This window comes from Lepidochelys olivacea (genome assembly GCF_965140295.1).
Source record: "Lepidochelys olivacea isolate rLepOli2 genome assembly, chromosome: 5".
Classification (NCBI taxonomy): domain Eukaryota; kingdom Metazoa; phylum Chordata; order Testudines; family Cheloniidae; genus Lepidochelys; species Lepidochelys olivacea.
This window is the reverse complement of record NC_140415.1, coordinates 92909894-92933814: the sequence shown is the minus strand read 5'-3', so window position 1 is coordinate 92933814 and position 23921 is coordinate 92909894. Positions and strand designations below refer to the sequence as shown.

Genomic DNA, 23921 nt, shown 5'->3' with positions numbered 1-23921 from the left:
AGGTGACTACAGACCCAGACCCTTGGATCTTAAGAACAATGAACAATCCTCCCAACACTTGCACCCCCCCTTTCCTGGGAAATGTTGGATAAAAAGCCTCACCAATTTGCATAGGTGACCACAGACCCAAACCCTTGGATCTGAGAACAATGAAAAAGCATTCAGTGTTTTACAAGAAGACTTTTAATAAAAAATAGAAGTAAATAGAAATAAAGAAATCCCCCCTGTAAAATCAGGATGGTATATATCTTACAGGGTAATTAGATTCAAAAACATAGAGAACCCCTCTAGGCAAAACCTTAAGTTACAAAAAAGATACACAGACAGAAATAGTTATTCTATTCAGCACAATTCTTTTCTCAGCCATTTAAAGAAATCATAATCTAACACATACCTAGCTAGATTACTTACTAAAAGTTCTAAGACTCCATTCCTGTTCTGTCCCTGGCCAAGACGACTACAGACAGACACACAAACCCTTTTTTTTTTCTCCCTCCTCCCAGCTTTTGAAAGTATCTTGTCTCCTCATTGGTCATTTTGGTCAGGTGCCAGCGAGGTTACCTTTAGCTTCTTAACCCTTTACAGGTGAGAGGAGCTTTCCCCTGGCCAGGAGGGATTTCAAAGGGGTTTACCCTTCCCTTTATATTTATGACACTGCTCATTCTAATTTGGGGTAAATATCTTCAGTTTTACTGCTTATGAAGGATTAACTACATTGATCTGAGCTATTGCTAACTGAGACTCTTCTAATAAGGCAGGTGACGTGCAAGTGGCCCAAACATAGCTTAGCAATGCAACTTCTACAGTATTCCAATTCTATAGGTCTGAGCAGAGGGTGCTAATCATCCTGATTTTTGCCAAATTTATTTTATTTGTGGTGCTGACAAGTATCCAATGGGAGCTACACTGAGATGATCAAACTCGTTTACATTTTTGACCCATATCCAGTTTCAGCCTATTGTAGGTCTCCAGAGACAAAAGGCTTGTGTGCTTGCCACTGTGCCATTTAATTCCCCAGCTAAACCTGATCTGTGCAACAGAACTACATGGCGCTGAAGCGGTTCTCAATTCACTGTCCAAAGGCTTCAGTTTCTAATGCTGATTATCGCTTACCACTCACAACCAACAATATTCATTCAAAACCACACAGAGAGAAAATAAGGATACACAGGCATACAAAAAACTGACAGAGGACGAAGTGCAAAGCCACCTTCCCCTAGAGGAAAATGTGCTCATTGCTGTGCAAATGACTGCACACAACATTGGCACTAATACACTTTGCAAAGTATATTACCTGGAAATAATGCAAAGATGCTAATGGTGAATGCTAATTGGAAAATTTCATCTGACAAGCTGTTTTCTGTATTTACAGCTCTCCAAGCTCATGCACCCTGTAAAAAGTGAACTGGGATAGCGGACTGCCTTTTGCTGTTAAACTCAATGTTCTTTCTGCGAGCAACTTCAGAGAAGCAGTCCCTGCATAAAATGTACTACTACAGAATCCACTGCACTGACAGAGCCTGGAGCTAGAACCCTTTAGCATAGCCGCTGCTCCTCATGAGTCATGACTCAATCTTGCCCCCCCCTTCACTAGCAACTAAGACAATGGCAAGGTGCAGTGCGCAATTTAAAATACACCAATTATCCTCATGTCTGTAGACCTACGTTTATTGGTTCATTTGAATCATATGAAGTGAGGGAAATGAAATTAATAAGCGAATTTAGAATGAATTATGGATTAGGGTCTGAGAGCACTTCAACAGTAATACTGTAGCTTTGCATTAGAGCTTGCCTGCTTGGTACCCATATCAATACAATGTTACTTAGAAATAAATTTAGTGAGTGTTCTTCTACATACCCGCTGTTTCTCAGGGTCGACATATCGAATGCCAAAATAGTCTTTTTCCAGTAAGCTGTAATAGTTGCAGATATGATCTATGAGAAACTGACCTTTGGTCTCCTTCTGGAAAAGAAAAAAAAATAGTAACCTTATCTTGTATTACTCTAAATATACTCAGCACACATTCTAAACCCATTATTTATGAACTCTTAGAAGTCTAATAAAGACAGTTACAGAAGGCGGGAATAAGAGCTTTTATGGCAATCAAAGGAGGACAAAAGCAATGAATAACCACTTCCCTTGAAGCGATACAAAAAATAAAATGTGTTCTAAAAATGCTCTTGTATTCATCTCGGTCTCTTCACAGATTGCTACATCAGAACAAAGGGTGGCATTTCCTCAGATATACTCCTGATTACTTCTAAAATCGCACATTTAGAAAATCCAATTACAGCTCTCCAAGCTCATGCACCCTGTAAAAAGTGAACTGGGATAGCGGACTGCCTTTTGCTGTTAAACTCAATGTTCTTTCTGCGAGCAACTTCAGAGAAGCAGTCCCTGCATAAAATGCACTACTACAGAATCCACTGCACTGTCAGAGCCTGGAGCTAGAACCCTTTAGCATAGCCGCTGCTCCTCATATATATACTTTTAACCACGTTTCTATGGGATGTTAGTCTGTCCACACCTTATCCATCCTTCTCTGCAGACATAAGCATTTTGCATAATGGCACTATGGCCATTTATTTAGCCACAGAATTTCAAACCATTCACGTGTTTTTTGCAGTCATCAGACTTATGTGTTGGACCTGATTTTGCACTTCTAAGATCTGTTTGCAGAGGCACACCCACTCTGGGTGCACCACTCCAGATGCACTCATTTGTTCTACCCATCCACTCATATGTGCATGCAATTTATGGATTTGAGTGCTCACACAGATGTGGATAAATCAGTTATAGAGATGCCCAGGTATTTTGGGGCTGAAGATCAAATTCCTTACTATGCACCAACACCCTAAAGACTTATCAGGGATTTCTCATTTAAAAAAAACAAAAACAAAACAAAAAACTAGCCACAGACAAATCACTTGAGAATTTTCATCTCTAGTCAGACAATTCTGGAGATGTATGAAATATCCCTGATATTAAAGATAGAAGTAGTATTTATAGCATTTATTATATACCATATCTACCAATAGTTTAAAGCTACAAATACCAAAGGGACATTTGTGGATAAAGGTATGAATATACTTTTTAGCACTACTGAGATACATAGGATTAGGATAGTTTTGTGAGTTTTTAAAAGTGACATGGGAGCAGGGAATATTAAACAATTTACTTGAAAAATAAATGTAATTGATAGATATGCAGTACTTCTCATTGCTGCGCACAGTGACCCTCAGTGGAAAGAACTCCTCACCTGCTAAGGAAAACCGTGAAAGTCAGAGAGCCAGGGAATAAGAGCCTATGCTAAAGGTCTAGCACTAAGTATCACCTGTCTTTCTTGGGACCTTTTTGTGGATAAGGGATTCCCAGTGCCTCTATCCTCACAGCACAGGTTGTAGGGGGGACTTAACTGCCATATCCATACAGATCATTTAGTCCAGTATCCCCTTTGATAATTGCCAATACCAGTAATTCCAGGGGAAACTCTGGGGAACCCCATCTAGAAAGATACGGAGAAACTACTCATGAGGTTAAAAGAGTACTTACTCTCTGAAGCATGAGGGTATTTAACCCCACCCAACTACATACATTTTGTTTTAATTTAGCCAAGGTAAACTAATCCTTTCCTGAATCCTGTAAATTTTGGCTTCAATGGTATTTTCTAGCAATAAGTTCCACTCGTTAATTAGGTGTTGCATAAAAAACACCCAGAATATAAACTACCTAAGGAAACCTTTTTAATTTTTCATTCTGAAAGGAGTAAGATCATTTATACAAGACTTAACACTGATTTACTCCAGCAGGTTTTTAAAAAAAACAAACAAACAAACAAAAAAAAAACAACCACAATTAAGCAGGTTTTGAGAATGTCACAATAAATTTAGCCACCCTGAAAAGCTTTCATCACACAGAGGGCACATTCAATTGTTCGAAATTAAACCTACGTCTTGCACAACAATGCTGGTATCCAGCCAGGCATAAGAGGCCTTTGGTACAGAACACATCATACTGAATAAGTTATTCCTTTGTTTCCTTGTTATCAGCATGAATCTAATGATGATCAAGCTATAAGGGAATATGAGATTCAGAGCAAGCAATACTTTCCAAGTGAAACACACACATCACCACACCTCCAAAATGCGCAGGTCAAATGTGTTTACAAATTAAGAAAGCAGAGCATGCTTTTTTCCCCCAAAGCGTATGTTGAACTGCAGAAGTTTACTTTCAGAACACATTTCAATCCTTCTATGACAACTGGAGTTCCAAGCTGCTTGTTGTTGCACTGTTTCTCATGATAGTCATACACGAAAATTTCACTTGTATTGCAAATACTGAGATTTCAGATTACTTATTCCAAGAATTGTATTCTCAGTACTATGCACCCTGATACTATGGGTGCACAGAAATATCTGTTGGTCTCATCCCCTGCATCTTGTTGGTACCTAGACTGTGAGCATTTTGGGGCAGGGACTGTCTTTTTCCTGTATGCCTGTGCAGTCCTCACCACAATAGGGCCCTGATTCTTGATTGGTGCTCCTAGGCACTATTGCTACACAAATTATAAAACAAACAAACAAATAAATAAAATAGACTGGGATTAGACAGACAAAGTACATAAAAATAGCTCCCTTTCACCACTCAGACAACAATGTCCTTAAGAGACTTTAATTAAACTGCACTACACTTGCTGTAGTTACCAACAAGATCCAATATCTGGAAGTTGAAGTAGACAAATTCAGACTGGAATTAAGGTGTAAATTTTTAACACTGAGAACGATATACCCACTGGAACAGAGGTTCTCAATCTGAGGGTTGTGATGCAGGGGGTCACGAGGTGTCAGCCCCAGGCCTGGTGTGGGGCTCCAGCTGACAGCCCAATCCCCACCAGGTGCAGGGTTGACAGCCCAAGCCCCTGTTCAATTAAATTAACACACACACGTTTTTAATTCATGGGGCAGTGTCACACTCAGGGGCTTGCTGTATGAAAGGAGTCGCCTGTAAAAAAAAGTTTGAGAACCACTGGACTAGATGATCACAATGTTCCCTCGGCCTTGGAACCTATAAATCTATGAACTTCCTTCCTTCCTCCTGCTGCCCGTAGCCTCAATGCAGCCTTCAATATTGTGTATCGTCACCCACTCTTCCTGGACACTCTCTCTCACACTCTCTCCCCTGCATAAAGACGCTTCTTCTGTGGAACCCAGAGGTATCACACTTCTTGAGCCTCTGTCCTTTTCTATTTTCCCTCTTTTGACCATCTCTTTCTCACAGTCTCTGCCTTCAAACCCAGCTACCACTTACGCACTGATAGTCCTCACTTGAATCTGCCTTTTGTTTAAAATCATGTTCCCTTTGCATCTTCTGTTTCTCCACAATGCATGTATTTAAACCACTCCATTTTTTCTCCTAGTCCACTCCCTGAAAACTAACATCCTATATTTCAATTTTTAAATGGATTGTTAAATTACAAGCTGTATGAGTAGGCAAAAAACTAACAATTAGCTCTCCCGCCATGCTTGCTATAAATAGATCGCATAGCACTTTACAAATGAGGGTGAGTATTATCATCAGCGTTTTATACAAGAGGTAGCTGAGGCTCAGAGAGAGATGAAGCGACTTGCCCAAGGTCATACACTAAGTCACTGCAGAGGCCAGGTCTTCTGACTCATCAATAGTCCAGTGTACCTGACTGCTTTCCACAGGTAAAAATTTTGTACATCATGATTATGCAAAGTGTTACACAGATAACTATGTAAGCACTAACTATTGCAGAGCTTTGTTATTTGTATAATTACCATTTTACAGGCAAGTTTTGGTACATGCATACAGTTTTGGTATGGATACAGTTGCTTTTCCCTGAATCCTCTTCATTGTTCAAAAACTTTTCAGATTCTCTCTAGGATACCAATCCAGAGTGGTGCTGAACAGCTTTTACATGGAGTTGTGACTCCTTAGCCCCTTCCAGGATTGCTCTCTCCCTCCCTTCTGCATTACAATGATATACTGAATCTTCTCTCTTCCTCTCAGCCCATCTCTAGCTCATACTCTAGTTATTCAGACTTTTGTCTCTGTGTTGTTAATTCATCTCTAGATTTCTTTTTTGCTGTACATGGGAGCATCTGCCATTTCCACCCTCCCCCCAACACAAGCTTCTCCTGTTGTGTTCTCCCTTCCTCTCATTCCTCTCTCTCTACCTCCCATTTCCTATGTATTTAGTCTTCACTGTATGTCCCCTACTCTTCCAATCAAAACCCTGCTTCTTCATGCCCAGGAGATACTACTGCCTTCATTGATCTGCCCTTTATTTCCCAGGCATTACTAACTTTCTGCACTTCCAAATGATGGTAAGCCAGTTTGTCTTTTGTCTCCTTGTATGTCATCCTCCTAGTGACAGAGGATCTGGAAAAAGCTAATGTACTCAATGCTTTTTTTGCCTCTGTCTTCACGAACAAGGTCAGCTCCCAGACTGCTGCACTGGGCAGCACAGCATGGGGAGGAGGTGACCAGCCCTCTGTGGAGAAAGAAATGGTTCGGGACTATTTAAAAAAGCTGGACGAGCACAAGTCCATGGGGCCGGATGCGCTGCATCCAAGAGTGCTAAAGGAGTTGGTGGATGTGATTGCAGAGCCATTGGCCATGATCTTTGAAAACTCATGGTGATCGGGGGAAGTCCCGGACAACTGGAAAAAGGCTAATGTAGTGCCCATCTTTAAAAAAGGGAAGAAGGAGGATCCTGGGAACTACAGGCCAGTCAGCCTTACCTCAGTCCCTGGAAAAATCATGGAGCAGGTCCTCAAAGAATCAATTCTGAAGCACTCAGAGGAGAGGAAAGTGATCAGGCACAGTCAGCATGGATTCACGAAGGGCAAGTCATGCCTGACTAATCTAATTGCCTTCTATGACGAGATAACTGGCTCTGTGGATGAGGGGAAAGCGGTGGACGTGTTGTTCCTTGACTTTAGCAAAGCTTTTGATACGGTCTCCCACAGTATTCTTGCTAGCAAGTTAAAGAAGTATGGGCTGGATGAATGGAATATAAGGTGGATAGAAAGTTGGCTAGATTGTCAGGCTCAACAGGTAGTGATCAATGACTCCATGTCTAGTTTGCAGCCAGTATCAAGTGGAGTGCCCCAAGGGTCGGTCCTGGGGCTGGTTTTGTTCAATATCTTCATAAATGATCTGGAGGATGGTATGGATTGCACCCTCAGCAAGTTTGTGGATGACACTAAACTGGGAGGAGTGGTAGATACGCTGGAGGGTAGGGATAGGATACAGAGGGCCCTAGACAAATTGGAATATTGGGCCAAAAGAAATCTGATGAGGTTCAACAAGGACAAGTGCAGAGTCCTGTACTTTGGACAGAAGAATCCCATGCACCGCTACAGACTAGGGACCGAATGGCTCCGCAGCAGTTCTGCAGAAAAGGACCTAGCGGTTACAGCAGACGAGAAGCTGGATATGAGTCAACAGCGTGCCCTTGTTGCCAAGAAGGCCAATGGCATTTTGGGATGTATATGTAGGGGCATTGCCAGCAGATCGAGGGACGTGATCGTTCCCCTCTATTCGACATTGGTGAGGCCTCATCTGGAGTACTGTGTCCAGTTTTGGACCCCACGCTACAAGAAGGATGAGGAAAAATTGGAAAGAGTCCAGCAGAGGGCAACAAAAATGATTAGGGGACTGGAACACGACTTATGAGAGGCTGAGGGAACTGGGATTGTTTAGTCTGCGGAAGAAAAGGATGAGGGGGGATTTGATAGCTGCTTTCAACTACCTGAAAGGGGGTTCCAAAGAGGATGGATCTAGACTGTTCTCAGTGGTAGCTGATGACAGAACAAAGGAGGAATGGTCTCAAGTTGCAGTGGGGGAGGTTTAGGTTGTATATTAGGAAAAACTTTTTCACTAGGAGGGTGGTGAAACACTGGAATGCATTACCTAGGGAGCTGGTGGAATCTCCTTCCTTAGAGGTTTTTAAGGTCAGGCTTGACAAAGCCCTGGCCAGGATGATTTATTTGGGGATTAGTCCTGCTTTGAGCAGGGGGTTGGACTAGATGACCTCCTGAGGTCCCTTCCATCCCTGATATTCTATGATTCTATATGCTTACTCCCTGACTCTCTCTCTCTCCACCCCTCTCCCACTAAGAGTGCTACAAAATATCTGCTTCTATAATTAGCTCTGTATAGCCTCCAGGCATTTACAGAATGACTTGGTACTGGAATAGTTTACACGGTGGCTTGTTAAACTCTATATTTATCACTATGGACACACTAATGAAGGCAGAGTGAAGTGTTGGCTCAGAAGGAAGGAGGTCTGTACCAAAAACACAAAATGTGAAAAGGGAAGATGTCTACTGGATGTCTCTCTGATTGACCAAGAGAAGTGGTGTACTCATCAGATTTAGCTCTGTGACAGCAAAATCTAAAAGAAACATCTCTCTGATGCAAATTTTAGGGGTCACTGCTACATATGCACTTCATGTTTGTAAATATGCTACAGAAAGAAAAGCAAAGAGACTAAAACAAGAACAGTGATCCCTTATTACACAGGCAATCAACAAATCTAAAACACAAATTGTTGAAATTCAAGATGTATTTAGTTATAAAATAAGCATGCAATAATCAGATTAACTAGATTTTAGGAATAAAAGCCATTTTGGTGAATCACAAAAGGAAGCAACAAGACATGGATTTTTGTAACAAAATACATAAAGGAATTCCATTTTTAAACTAACAGTTAAAAAAAAACAGACCTAAAATGACATTTTCATTTGACAAAAGTTATACAGAGGCAGGAAGAACAGTCAATGAATGCACTCACTTTTATAGATGTACTTTCTAAACCATTCATTTTAATGAGTCTCTTGCATCACCCAAATCACCACACGTGGTATTTGAGCTCATTAGTGTGTTATCATCAAAGGCTTTGGAGCAATCATCCTGTTTTTCAAAACAACAAAGCTCTCTTTCTGAAATCAACTGCTGCACTAACTCTATTGCATGGAAGATTGGTGGATCAAAAAAACCTGAATTGAGTAGAATGGAATTTTGTTTTATATAATGACTTTCATATTCCAGGTATACTTAAACTCTTTATAAAGGAGAATGCAAAGATAACCATGTAGGTAAATACAACATTTCTTATACACTCAACAATAGCTCACATATAACCTCAAGATTGGATCCTGCAAAGATTTAACACATACTTAGTGAGCAGTCCTACTAAAGTTAATGGGTTTTAAATTCCACCTTGACTCTGATCAGGTTTAAGAAAAAATTCTACATTAATAAACACACAAAAAGTTACATTTCTCAAAGTTGCAAAGTTTTGCCCCTTCCCACAAACACTGTTTTAAACTAGAAAAAAGTAAGGAAAGTCTCAGTTATGGATTTTTTTCCTCATTAGCTTATAATGAAATCAGAGGTTTGAAATCTGGGGGCTGGTCCCCCAGAGAGGGGTATGGAATGTATTCTGGGGGAGGGAGCAAGAGAAGCTTTAGGGGAAAAAACTCGGGGAGAGGAGGGGGTGGATAGGGGTCGGGGCAGTCAGGGGACAGGGAGCGGGGGGGGGGTGATGGGCTGGGGGCCAGGCTGTTTGGGGAGGCACAGCCTTCCCTACCCGGACCTCCGTACATTTTTGCAACCCCGATGTGGCCCTCGGGCCAAAAAAAAGAGGGTGTCCATCCCTGCATTAGGGGATAAGTTGGTCCTTAATCTTTCATGACAGACCGTTTGCTTCAGTGTTACAAGGCAGTGGGTGGGTCTTAAAAATCATCAAAATATGTGCTGTGTAACTTATGGACAGCTCCTAAGCATGAGTAGTTTTATTTGTGTGACTAGTCCCTTTGACTTCTATTGGGCTACTTATATTATACAGTGACATGCACTGCTTAAATATTCGGGAGATTAGGCCCTACAGCTGCATACTTTTAGTCCCATTTTAAAACAGGTTTTAATTGAATTTGCTTGTGTTCAGAAAATACCATTTGAATGAAAACAAACAAGGTTATTCTGTGTAATATTGTAGCAGAGAGAGATTACAATATTAATGGGACACCATTAGTTTAAAATCTAGCCAAAGTTAAAGTGAGTTTGAAATAGAAGCACCTGCTTCTCTGAGTCCCCCTGTCAATTTTGGTGGTTTTGCAATGCTTTTCCCTCTCCTGTGAAATATGCAGAAGGCCCACAAAAGCAGCAGGAGAAACTGACTGAACTGATTATATGCAAGTGATCTCAAATGCACAAATTAAATAAACTGGAAAGAGAGGCAATTTCCTTTTCCTCTCATTTTTTTAAATTATAGTTAATGCTAGGTGTTCCTTGTAACAATGGTAGAAACTAGGAAATTTTAGTAGGTAACAGTTTTTCAGACAAAGAAGCAATATTTCAGTATTAAGAATTTATGTGTCATAAAGGATTTATATATGGAAAGAAATACCTGAAGCAGCACATGATGCCACTGAAGCCTGAGATCATAATGAATGATTTAACAAAACAGAGTGGTGTAATGCTTAGTCCATCCATGCACTGCAGAAACCATAAACAGCTGCTTTCATGATTATTGTAACATTGCTGAAAACCCTCTTGAGCTTTGACAACTTAGTGATATCAGTCTTTTCTTAACTATATGTTTGGTACACTTGTCACGTATGGTAAAAAAATGGATATGTTAAATACAGTTCAAAAACTATTCTTATTTGCAAAGGAATATGGACAAATTCAGTGAAAAACTGCCAATCACACACAACGGAGCATGGGAATCAATCTGGATCTTAGAATAATGAATATCAAATCCATCCTGAAACTCAACAAGCACCCAATAATAGAGCCAGCTTTCAAATTAAACACAATCCTTCCCTAAAATGCCATATGAAGAAGCATGTCAATGCATGAAAATAATGTACATGTTGGAGTGTAACATTCTTGTAAGAAGATGACAAAAAGGCTTTACCAAAGTACATTACTTGAAACTCGACACACACACGAAAGTGTCAAAGCCAGGCTGGGTCAATACAGAAATTGAAACAGCTGCAGGGGCATGAGGACAGCACTCAAGCCAGATTTCTAAAACCTACTAGCTAGAAATCTCAGAGAATAAATGTTAAGATCTAGCCTGGTGACCATCAAATGTTTCTCAAGCAGATGATGCAAGACAGCTGGAGAGGAACACAGCAAAAGTCACAAAAGCATACAAAATGGAAGAGCTGAAATATTCTGGAATGTTAATCAAAGTGTCCTTGAAATACTGAATAAGAATGCCAAACAATTAAACCATTTAAATTTTTTTAAAAAGCAGTACCACGTAATTCAAATCTAACATGTGACCTACATCAAAGCTGATGTGGAGTATCTAAAGGGAAATGTCATCCATATTCTGAGGAACATCTTCAAAATGGCCTTAAATCAAATCCCAAAACAGCACAAGCTGTGCACAAAGAGAGGCATTTGCACTTACAAGTTGAGTAGTCAGAGGCAGCATTATCTGACTTAAAAACAATGAGGAGTCCTTGTGGCACCATAGAGACTAACAAATTTATTTGGGCATAAGCTTTCATGGGCTAGAACCCACTTCATCAGATGCATGGAGTGGAAAATACAGGAACAGGTATAAATACATGAAAAGATGTGAGTTGCCTTACCAAGCGTGAGCTCAGTCTAACGAGACAAATCAATTAACAGCAGGACACCAAGGGGGGAAAAAAATAACTTTTGAAGTAGTAATGAGAGTGGCCCATTTCAGACAGTTGACAAGGTGTGAGTAACAGTAGGGGGAAATTAGAATTGGGTAAATTAGGTTTAGGTTTTGTAATGACCCAACCACTCCCAGTCTTTATTCAGGCCTAATCTGATGGTATCCAGTTTGCAAATTAATTCCAGTTCTACAGTTTCGAATTGGAGTCTGTTTTTGAAGTTTTTTTTGTTGAAGAATTGCCTCTTTTAGGTTTGTTATTGAGTGACCAGGCAGATTGAAGTGTTCTCCTACTGGTTTTTGAATGTTATGATTCCTGATGTCAGATTTGTGTCCACTTATTCTTTTGCGTAGAGACTGTCTGGTATGGCCAATGTACATGGCGGAGGGGCATTGCTGGCACATGATGGCATATATCACATTGGTAGATGTGCCACTGATGTGGTTAGGTCCTATGATGGTGTCACCTGAATAGATATGTGGACAGAGTTGGCACTGGGGTTTGTTGCAGGGGTTGGTTCCTGGGTTGGTGTTTTTGTTGTGTGGTGTGTAGTTGCTGGCAAGTATTTGCTTCAGGTTGGGGAGCTGTCTGTAAGTGAGGACTGGCCCCCCAACCTGAAGTATAACAACGTCAACCTTTTTGTTGCAAACATCTGTTAAAATCCACTTTACCAGTAGGATCAGAGTTTTGTTTTCTATTCACTGCTGAAGCTTCAAGTATGCATCAAATAGATGAGAAGAGTAACAAAGAAGAAAAAAAATGTAAAAGCAAAAACAATGGACACCTCTCAAACCCAGGGCCTGATTTTGTAAAGTCCTCCAACTTCTCACAAAAGGCACTCAGCAACTCTGAGGATCAGACCCTTTTTTCCTGATTGTTGTTGTTTTCAGATTTGGCTATAACACAGCACAGATATGACACTTAGTACATACAAGCCACTGAATGCAATTATAGTGAAGTTTTACATAACGGCAACCTGGCAAATTTACAGGTGCATATCTGTACCTATTAGGCCATATCCTTCAAGACTGGCACTTAGTCAATAAAAAGATCATGCTGACTATTGTGCATTTAAATCTCATACCATAATAATGCAGCAATATAGCTTTCTTCTTCTTGGCATTTAATTTACCTAGTTTCTCTATTTACGAGAGATAGAGAAAAAACTAATTGTTCTCACATTCAGAGAGAGAGACAGTGAGTCTGATTCTCCTCCCACGTAGAGAAGATTTACACTGACAGAGTTGCACCTAGTTTACATTTATGTGAGTGGAGAATCAGGACTACTATATGCATTTATTGGAGTCCCTAATTTTATATTAAAATTAAGTGGCTAGTCTACGTGCATTTATTTGAATGTGAAATGTGAGAATCAAATAAGCGATCCGAGCCTATTTATTTGAATGCTGCCACAGATATAAGGCATCAACACAAGCAGAGACAATATATGCATGTGCCCTGATCATGCAAATGTTTTTACACATGTGAGAAGTCTTCACAGCTGTAATTGTGCTTGCAAAAGATGTTTGCAAGAGACTAACTTGCAGAATAATCCATCAACTGCCTAAGAGAGAGTTAACAATTCAAAATTGTCCGGAGACCTAGGATTAGAGGACATTTTTTGGACAATTTTTTTTTTAAATGAAGATTTCAGTCAATCAAAACATTTCATGAATTCATGTCAAATTTGCCGAATTTTGTTCAAAAATCCAAAATAGTTTTTAAAGAGAATTCAAAAATCTCATTTTTACATTTTTAAAAATGAAACATTTCATATTTTATTTTAAAAAAAGATAAACTAGAAAATTAAATATTTCTTTTTGGGTCGAACAAAACATTTAGTTCCAACTAACAAAAAAAATTTAATCTTTTTGGTTCAGCCAGCAAACCAAAAAATCAATTATTTACACAAGTCTGCTGGGGATACTCCCTGACCATCACCTCCTTCATTCCCCAGCTCTTATATCACCATGTCCAGTCATTCATTTCAAGCAGCAAGAGCCTTTTCTTTCTATATCTTTGTATAATGAACTTTGTATAATGAACTAGCAAGAATAGAAAGTCCGTGCTATTGACATTTAGTCTGCAGCCAAAGACAGAGGACTTGCACTTTTACCCAGAAATGTAGCTTTAAAAGGACATCTGGGAACAATCCTCTGTTCATTTGCGTTTTGGAACAGTCAACATTATGTGTGTTTTCATTTGCACTGGTTTAGCAATGAAGCTCACTGAGTAGCACTGCCAGATAGGGCCACGTGCTGTGAGAATTGGACAGATTTTAAAACAACATTGTAGAGACGTCTTTTGCTGCTTTTGTGGGGGATGGGAGGGAGGAAAGGGGAAAGAGAACATGAGTGAGTGAGAGCGCACGCCTGCATTTTGCAATAAGGAAAAGCTTTTTAAAAACTAAATTCTGAAAGTTCAAGTCCTACACTAGCAAACAAGATCCAGCCAGTGACAGGATGGCAATAACTGGTGGTAGCAAGGGGTAGCAAGCTCATGTGTTGAAGCTGAATCCCAACCCCACCCTTGCCACCCACTCACTGAGAGGCTCTGGGCAAGTGTTTCATGACTTGGTGAGCTCAATGGGATTACTCCTGGGAGTAACTGCTCATCAGTGTGAATAAACCGGCCCTCAACCTCTCTGCCTCTATTTCTCTCATCCGTAAAAAAAAAAAAAAAAAAAAAAAAAAAGAGGCAGTGCTAGCCTGTTAGGTGCCCTGCACAGGAATACTGAGGGGCGCTTAACCTTCAGAAAATACTAATTGCATTATTTACACAGATCCAAAAATATACCAATACAGATGTTAAAAAGTCCATGTTAAATAAGGTGAATGGTATTTTGGAAATACTACTAAATCAGGGGCCCTGTAAAGGTTCGGACCCTGCGGCGCCTCCTGCTGGTAGTCGTTGGGAATTAGCTCGTCCAGCCCCGGAGCGCCCTCTGCAGGCCGATGATCCGCCTTACCGCTGGCCCCAGTGTCCCTCCCAGGACCCGGTGCCCGTTTCTCTGGGGTGCTTCCCCCCTGGCAGTACCCCACACCTTTGGGTTCTGGGTCTCCCCACCCAGGGGAACCCCCACCCTCTAACCCCACCTCGCCTCAGTTTGGCTACTGCCAGTCCCCACTTCTTATTCAGGGGAAGACTGCAGTGTATACGCCACTCATCACCAGCAAGGGGGTTTTGGACCTGCTGCCTCTGCCTACCCGTGGGCTGCCCCTCTGCAACCCTGTACCTATTCAGCCTGTAGTCAGGCCTGCAGCCTGAGGCTTTCCAAGCTGGAGCTCCCAGCTCCTCTGGCCCTTCCCCAGCCCTGCTCCACTCTAGGTGTCCTGCTCAGCACCTTGCAGCCAGGCCCTTCTCCCTCTACAGGCAGCGGGAGACTGACTGGACTCCTGACTCATAGCCTCTTACAGGGGCAGCTGGGCCTCACTGAGCTGGCCACAGCTGCGGCTGCTCCCTTAATCCGGCTGGGCTTTTCCCCAGAGCCCCAGCCCTCTCCCCAGGCTGGCCTCAGCCCTGTCAGGGCCGGAGAGGGTAACCACCCCGCTACAGGCCCCTTGAGTTGCTTCTGGCCCTAAGCAATTGCTATGCTATTGCTTCTGGCCCTAAGCAATTGCCTGGGCTATACTGGGCGGGGTTCGAACTAAGATACGCAACTTCAGCTACGAAGTTTGCTAGTTTGATTTACCTGGCTAGCCTCACGGGAGCGAGTCGATCGCGTTGGCTCCCCCGTCAACTCCGTCAACTTACTCCTGCTGACGAGGTGGAGTACAGGTGTCGATTTGGGGATCAATCTGCCGGGTGGTGAAGATGTACCCTAAAGTCTGCTTATGCCTAGCCCCACCACTGTGTATAATGGAGATAGTAATAATCACCCTACATCATAGGAGTTTTGTGAAACTAGATGTTTAGATTAAGAGTGCTTTGAAAATACAAAGCACAGTAGAAACGCTGTGACCTATCAATGACATTCTCCTTTTCCTCTCACAACTAGCTCCCTCCAATACGTTGCAAGTAACGAGTTATTATTATTCACTTCTAAGTTGCAAAATTTGTGGAATACCAGGAAGACCCAAATGTTATTTTCAAGTTAAACAAACAAAACGAAAAACAATGTTAAAGAGGCATTTGGAGCTGAGTAAAGCCCAGCTTGGAACTGGAACATTTTATGCCAGTAACAAAACAATTATGCAAAAAACTTTGCTATGGAAAAGTTCACACAGTAAACATCTACACGTCTGAATCATCATCAATATCAACCCCTCTAGGATAGCTCAAAAGCAAATACTGCAAACAAGCACATTTCCCAGCTGGTCAGTCAATTAGAAAAGCCCTCTCCCCTAGACTATCTTCTCATGAATAACGTCTTGCACATGGTATACTTTACTGTGTATATTCAAACATCTAAGTATGTTTTGTATAACCATTTCCAACATTAAAACATGCAGGTTGTTAGAAGTTTTTTTTACTAGTGGTTAGTAATGCATTTTGTAACAAATAAAGTTCACTCATTATGCTGTGCTCTAAATTTAGATTTTGTAGAAACTAGGTATTTTCCAAACCCCATTCATCTGTGCTTCCATAGCAATTCCATCACTGTATATAGGCATATCTAACAAACAAATTAATAAACATCCATTTTTTAATAAATGATTTTTTAAAATTTATTTTATTTTAGAAACATTCCTCTGCAACGTTGGAAACACAACCACATCATCGCCACACACCTCTAAACCAGAAAGTGAAACTATATATAATCTGAAAGTCAACTAACTGATTGGTCTTGATTCACAGGCCACATTGATTGAGTGAAGTGAGGGGAAACAAACAAAGCAATTACATGAATATAGAAAAGTACTGTCAAAGGTCGGGAAGTGACAATCTAATCCAAAACAATATCACTTATTAGAAAAAGTAACTACTTGCGAAATGCATACACAAACACACAGAGAGAACGAAGCTCAGAGAAGATATAGTTTTATTTACAGTAAAGCTCCTAAGGACATGCAATTAGATTACATGCTTAATTCACTCACCGTCCTTTCATAACATTATACAAACCTCAGTGAAGGTCTTTTCTCATTGTTTTAGTGAAGGGGTGAAGAATGGTATAAATCATAGGGTGGTGTCAACGAATGACCCAAAACTGAGAGGTTAATCATCAAAAGTAAAGCTTTCTCTCTTTATTGATCCATTATCTTAGACCAATTTAAAGTGGTAGAGGCTTTCAGACAAAGGAATGTGTGACTACACAAAACAAAAGCACAGTGGAGCTACAAGGACATGAGCCCGTTTAATTAGGAGTGTGGCAGTCTCTAGTGATGACTTGGCATGCAAAAATACATCACATTTAGTACCAGTGTGAGCTTTGAACTATATAAAACAAGCACCTCTGGCTGAAGAAGGCAAGAGTATACAGAACTGTAGGTATTATAATTATACTGTACAAGAGTCTTCTATCTTGAACATGCAGAGCTGATCTTTATTTATAGAATATGTAAGCCTATGTTTTGTTAAGCCAAAGTCTCAGACTTCAAATTCCATGGTTCTCTCTCAATGCCACCTGGTGACTATGCTTTCTGTACATGAACAATACATGGCTGCACAGTGCATTACATAAAAAAATATGTATTTCCAAACATCTTTAATAATTTTCCTTTCCCTGAGAAAAAACAACATCATCATCATCAAACTGCAAAAGCATCTGAATTGCCTTTGTCAATGCCTACATCTTACCCAGGATTATGTGATCAAGTCTTATTTCTCCCACAGGCAATGGAAAGGATTAGTTTAAAAAGGAGAAAACACACTGCAATCTCCAATGTGCCATAACTCAGGAGACGAATTCAAGAACTGTATGAAAGACTATAAAGATACACCACAGAGTAGTTTTCTTACATAAAATTTATTAACTGATGGATTTACTTCTGTAGAAGGGCCGGGATTGAACAACATGTCTCCCATATGGGCAGTGGTACTACAATGCTATTTGCAAACCTGATTCATGGATTTGCAAATGGGATCTGAAAACATTTTTAGAATGACATTGCTATCTCCAGGGCCAGGTTTCTGAGCCCTTAATTATTACTCAAGCCCCAAGTGTTAATTAATAATTACTGAAGTGGAATAAAATCCTTTCCCTCTATTCCCTTTGGACCGTGAGGAACAAATGACTAAGGCTTTGCCTACACTGGATTTTCGTCAGTAAAACTTTTGTTGTTCAGGGGTATGAGAAAAACACACACACCCCAAACGACAAAAGTTTTACCAATGAAAAGCACCGGTGTGAACACCGCTTTGTTGGCGGGAGAGCTCTCCTGCCAACAAAGCTATCACCTCTTGTTGTGGGAGGAATTTTTTTTTTTTCTTTTTTGTCAGCGGGAAAGCTCTTGCCCATCAATAAAGAGCAGCTATACTGCACACCCTTTAGCGGCATGGCTGTAGGGGCACAGCTGTGTCGCTAAAACGTGCATAGTAGAGACATAGCCTAAGAAAAAGGAGACATAGTCCAAAGACAAAAGGGAGGCAAGAGAAAAACTTTTTTAAAAAATTCCATGCATGTTAAAGAGTGTAAAATTTCAGGGTTGCATATGTACATTTAGCTGTGTAAGTCTCATCACTGTTAAATGGAACCCTACACCTAAACCCCAGCCCACTAAAAATTTAGTCTGTTAAAGCATATACTGAAGTGAGCTCAGAAAGAGATAGCTTTTTAAAAAGTTCAATTTCATCTGTGCCATCTATTACCTCAGATGTTACATGAGAAGGGTAAATTGGAGTTACCTATTTTTCTTTACTTTCAGATTCTGAGTTTGCAAACAGCTGATAATGCTGTCCAAATAACCAAATTTAATGAGGTATTTTCATCCTCTAGCAAATAAGAATAATTATAGGGCAATATTGGTCAAATAATAGATTATGGAAGAGAAACTAAAGGATACAATTATACAATAAAAATAAAATGAACAATATGCCATTTGCCAACCCACACTATCTTTGCAAAGCCATCATCAATCCATAATTATACAGGAAGATGGGGGTTGTATATTGCTGATTGTACAACAAAAAGGGATAGCAGGAGTAGATTATAAAAATAGTGGGTAAAGAGACTTCCCCAGATAATTTGCTTTCTATTGATCAGCTATTGACCTGACTTCTATCCAGCCAGTAAATTAGCCTGACCTGGGAGTAAATTACATACTGAGGCTCTCAAAGCCCCCATCAACACACAGAACAGCCAAATGTACTGCACACTGAATGCTCAGCTGGAGAGTTCATTATCATTACTATCAAGTCATGTTCCTCTCAGTATGGGCAACACTTGGCCATTTAGGTTTCAATGGCCCTGAAGTGCTAGCCTTACAGAATGCCCTCCAGCACTAATTGCTTGGTTCTGCTAGTTGTTTCCATTAGTGCAGTAGTCACAATGCTATCTGAAGGCGCAACTGATTTTCTTAAAAGGAACAACGTGCTTCCATCAGGAAATCTTCATGACATTTTCTTCAGTTTTCAACTTCATTCAACAAAGGTATCTGAAATAATCCCTTCCTGCTCTCCTGTAACGTATTCTGAGTTAAATCTAACTTGCAGAAGACTGACAGTATATAGAACCACAGTAGACCAACACACCAGAATTGACACAGCAGATGAAGTCGACATTAATTGGGTATGACACTGATGCGAGGGCAAGGATATAGTCTTCGGACCTGCTCACTGTGACAAAGTGGGAATGTTCTTAATGTTCTCTCTGAATACTGTGTGGGTGCCTCAGTTTCCCCATGGCATTTCTCAAGTATCTAGGTGGTGGGATAAGGGTGTGAGATTGTTGCAGAGCACTAGAGGGCCAGTGTGATGGTGTCTGCACAGAGAATGGCCGACACCCTATCTCCTGGCAACTGATGGCCCGGGGCCCTCCTCTGCAAAGGTGCCAACTGAAGGTGTTGGAAAACAAAGATCAGGTGCTCTCCTGGCCCAGGAAAGAGACAAAGGCCAGAGGAGGGGCGGGAGAGTTTCAGTTTGGAGCTGGCTGGGGAAATGAAGGGAGGCCCATATGCGGCTCTGGGTTCCCTGGCCCCTAAGATGGACCTGACTGAAGGGTCCTGTTTCCTGTACCTACAAGCTCTGTTTTAGACCATGTTCCTGTCATCTAATAAACCTTCTGTTTTACTGGCTGGTTGGGAGTCATATCTGACTGAGGAACTGGGGTGCAGGGCCCTCTGGCTTCCCCAGGAGCCCTGCCTGTGCAGACTTGCTGGGGGAAGCACACGGTGTGAGAAAGGGATGCTGAATGCCCCAAGGTCAGACCCAGGAAGGTGGAAGTTGTGTAAGCTTCTTGCCCTGGAGACAGTCTGCTCAGGGGTCAGAGTCCTGACTGGCTTTGTATGGAGCAGTGCCAGAGCATTGCCCGCTGACTCCGTGACATCCACAAACTGAGATGCCAAACTGTACATTTGTATTTCAGCATAGTTGATCAGGGCAGCCAATTTTGCATGCAAGAAGATATTTGTACTGTAATTATGAAGTTAAATTATCAGAAATTATTAAGAAAATGATACTTCAGTTGAGACTTAAAAGTTAGATGCACTCTAATGCAAACTAAACCAACTAGAAGTAATAGTGATTATAGTAGGGCATAGTTAAGGTTGCACCAGGATTTCCATTTTAACAGAAATGGAAATAAGAAGTCTGTGTTTTGATCTAAAAGATCAATTCCAAATACATATTGCAGTGTTTGAACTTTCTTGAACATTGCAGTTTATGAACTTTCTATAACAGTTTGTGGAGAAAAAAGTTAGTTATGACTGTTTTTTAAAATGCTATGTAACGAATTATTCTCATGTCCGGTGTTTTCTTCTGATCCCTTATTTCCTACAGCAGTCTGAAGTAGGAAATTAAATGTATGTGATTGTTTGCTATTAGTGTAATGAAAAATTTTTAACCTTGCAACATGTTTTGAATAGTTAAGTTTTAAAAAAAATATCAGTGTTAGGATTGATAGAAGGTTACTGCTCAGGGTTGATATTTTTCTACATTCAGCTATTTTTTTTTTTTTAAAAGGAACCTTGGAACAGCTATTGATTTTGAACTAAAATGCTTCATACAGAGTTTCCACTGAAGTAAAAAACGACTATACTCAAGGGCAGAATTTGGTCTATTGTTTATAACGTCTGCTGGGAAGAGGGAGCTGTCAGATTTTACATATAGAACATTAAGTATACCCATATATGTTCAAACATGTCCAAAATCAAATGTTTATATCTATATACATCACATACAGAAGTGATTCATATAATAAATTTATCATGAACTGTTGAACACCTTGCCTACATTCTACCCTATGTTGTGATGAGAACCAGACAAGCACCTGGATAGAAAAAAAATCCATTTCCCCTAGGACTTATCCTAACATTCCAACTCCAAGAGCAACTTCAAAAGAGCCAGCATTTTATTTTTCCATTTGACCTACCAGAAATGTTTCTTTCTCCTCCCACCTTGCATAGAATTTCCTTCACAAATTAACCCCTCCCAAAGCCCAGGATGAATAAGATTCAATCTGGGACCAGCAAAAATGTTTCTGTATATAAAAATGCTATGATTTTCAGCCTGTTATTTTTGCGTTTCCACTGGGAGAGCCCAACACTCTCCTAATAGCTGTCCCTGAATCAGCCTCTTGGTTAATAGAGTACTCTAAGGGTGCAGCAGTGTCTTTGGATCAAGACTGGACAGAGTGATGACATAAGGCTGTTCACAGAGTAGATCCTGTCTTTAAAGGGGAAAGCAGTCTTATAAAGCTTACCAAGCTTACCCGGGTCCAGTATTTCACATAGTTTTTGGAAAGAAGAGGAGCTTATGAGAAGCTAGTATTTACAGTATTTTGTAATTCAAAATAGTATTTTGAAATAAAAATTAATATCCAAGCCTAATTCTGATATTTTCATATTGTGTGCCTCATCCCCCTGCTTTTCCCAAAAACAGTGTTCATAAACTGTACACTTTTTTAAAATGTGAAAGTTCCAAAAACAGTGGAAGAACAGATATGCAGCACTCAACACACCCTTTGCTCTTAGGAATAGGATTCTTGCAAGTATTTGAGAAAAGAATGGATGAGCAGCCAGTCTTGTGTCTGAGTACAGCATTAATTAGCTGCAGCATAGGAAAAACCAATCAGCTAATAAAATATTCAACAATCCACCCCCTCTTCCCATCCATTTCACAAATAATTTCAAAAGCGTGCACTCAGATGTGCTTGTTGTTTTCCTTATATCTCCACTGAAGTCAAAAGCAATTATGTCTAAGAAACTTACTCTATGTAGCTGAGTAGACAACCATCAGCAGTAAATAGTATACTATCATTTTCATATGACACACAGTCAGATTCATCACTGAGTGTTGTGTGGGTTTGATTCAGAAGCTGAGACTCAACCTTGTAATCAGTGTGATGGTAATAGCAAGTTTGAAACAAAATCTCTTGGAGTGCTATAAACTAGAGGCAGGTTCTGCTATGGCAAGGTCAACAGCTGCAAGTAACTTGGCTAAGAGTGTAACAAATACAAGTGTAATAAAGACCCAGATAAACTCTTAGGGATGGACAATAGGGAGGCCTTCCCTACCATGTATTAGTTGGAATAACTGAAATCTGTACATTATTACATGGAATGGAAGATGGTAAAGAAGCCCAGCTAGCTCCACTACCTCATGATGAATTAGCAAGATTAACAAATAGTTTTTCTTCCACATACACCTCCTCGGCACTGCTGACAAGTAGAAACCACATTTTATTTTAGCTACGGCCAGAACACAAAGTGAAAACAGTCCTTTTTGTGTTAACATTACATTGTCCTCAAAAGACATCAAATAGTATTTCCAACAATCAATTAGATTTAATCCAGATTAAATAAATTCAAAGACTTATTTCAAAATACAGAAGCAAACACAAAATAAAGACTTTAGACAAATGTCCGGCAGGAAAACTACAAGAAGATTCTGCAACCTGTTTTCAAATAAGTTATTTAGTTACAAAGCAAAGATTGTAAAAGTAATAAACTTTACAACTCTCGTAAGAGATAAATTGTTGCTTCTCCAAAGATAAGAAATGTTTAATTAAAATGGGTATCAAGACTGCAATCAGAGGAAAAGGTGATCCTCAGAAAGCCACTTTGGGACTGGTAAGCCATCAAGTGCTTCTTGGGCACATATCATAAATCACGTATCATGTCTCAAGACATCAACGGGAGTTGCATCTACTTACACCAGAACTGAATTTCACCCATCCATTATCCCTAATGGAACAAACTCTGAAGTTGCGCAGATGCTACGCGTTCAGACAGAAGGCACTTTCAGGCATTTTCACTGCCAATGGAAAGTTGCTGTGAATGTACAAAAGACTAGTCTGCATATAATCTAGCATCACAAGAAATATCACTGAACTATGGAAAAGAAAAGTCACTTATTCTCCCAGGGCAATCAGAGTCTCTTACACAGTGTGCAGCATTTGAAAAACCTAGAACATATTCAGAACAGATTCACATAAAAAGTACTGGACTCGTGTCATTTACAAATGAATGCTGTCTGAGATTCCAAACTCTTGAAGTCCTACCAGTACCAAATGACAGTGATATGGCTCACACTCAGGTGACTCCATTCTGGACTGGTTTCAATCACTAGCTTGCAATAAAGAAAAGCACATGCACAGCAATTGCATATGTACCTATTATGGATGCCACACCAGCTGACATGGCCACAGGCTGTATTACAACGTTGAAATGTAAGGAAACGTCAACAGCTCTGGGACAGCAGCAGGCCATTCAGACCATGGATCAGCAGCTGTATGTTATTGCTCAGCAACCGAAATACTCTCTCTCAAATGAGCCCTGGTACCGATGTGATTTGTCTGCGTGGTTTTCACACCCGGTGCTATTTTACTGCATGTATTAGGAAATTTTGGGGAGGTGCAGGATTGCCTGACCTTCTAGTGGATTCTGATGTGTACGCGGCATGTACTGCAGATCAAAGGTTTGCTGTTTATCAATTCAGTCATGCTATATGGGGCTTGACTCTAGCATTTGAGGCCCTGAGTGCTCTGAAATTTTATTCATATGTTAAATGGTGTGAGCAGGGAGGAGATACTCATGTTGTTCCAGCATTTGTCTGGCAGATGTTGGCGGATACACAAAAGGTGTAAGGATTCAGTGTGTTCGGACTCAAACATGTCATTAAAGAGCTTG

General features: G+C 40.4%; 1 protein-coding gene across 2 annotated transcripts in view; it reads right to left on the bottom strand.

Moving 5' to 3' along the window:
• FRMD3 (FERM domain containing 3) overlaps positions 1-23921 on the bottom strand; it is a 226847-nt gene that overhangs the window by 135060 nt on the left and 67866 nt on the right. Inside the window, exon 2 of one of the 2 annotated variants that reach the window (XM_084628730.1) lies at positions 1859-1960. In XM_084628730.1, coding sequence (XP_084484856.1) covers positions 1859-1960 — 102 coding nt within the window. Of the gene's footprint in view, positions 1-1858; positions 1964-23921 lie in introns of both variants that reach the window. The other variant, XM_084628729.1, reaches the window with a different exon arrangement.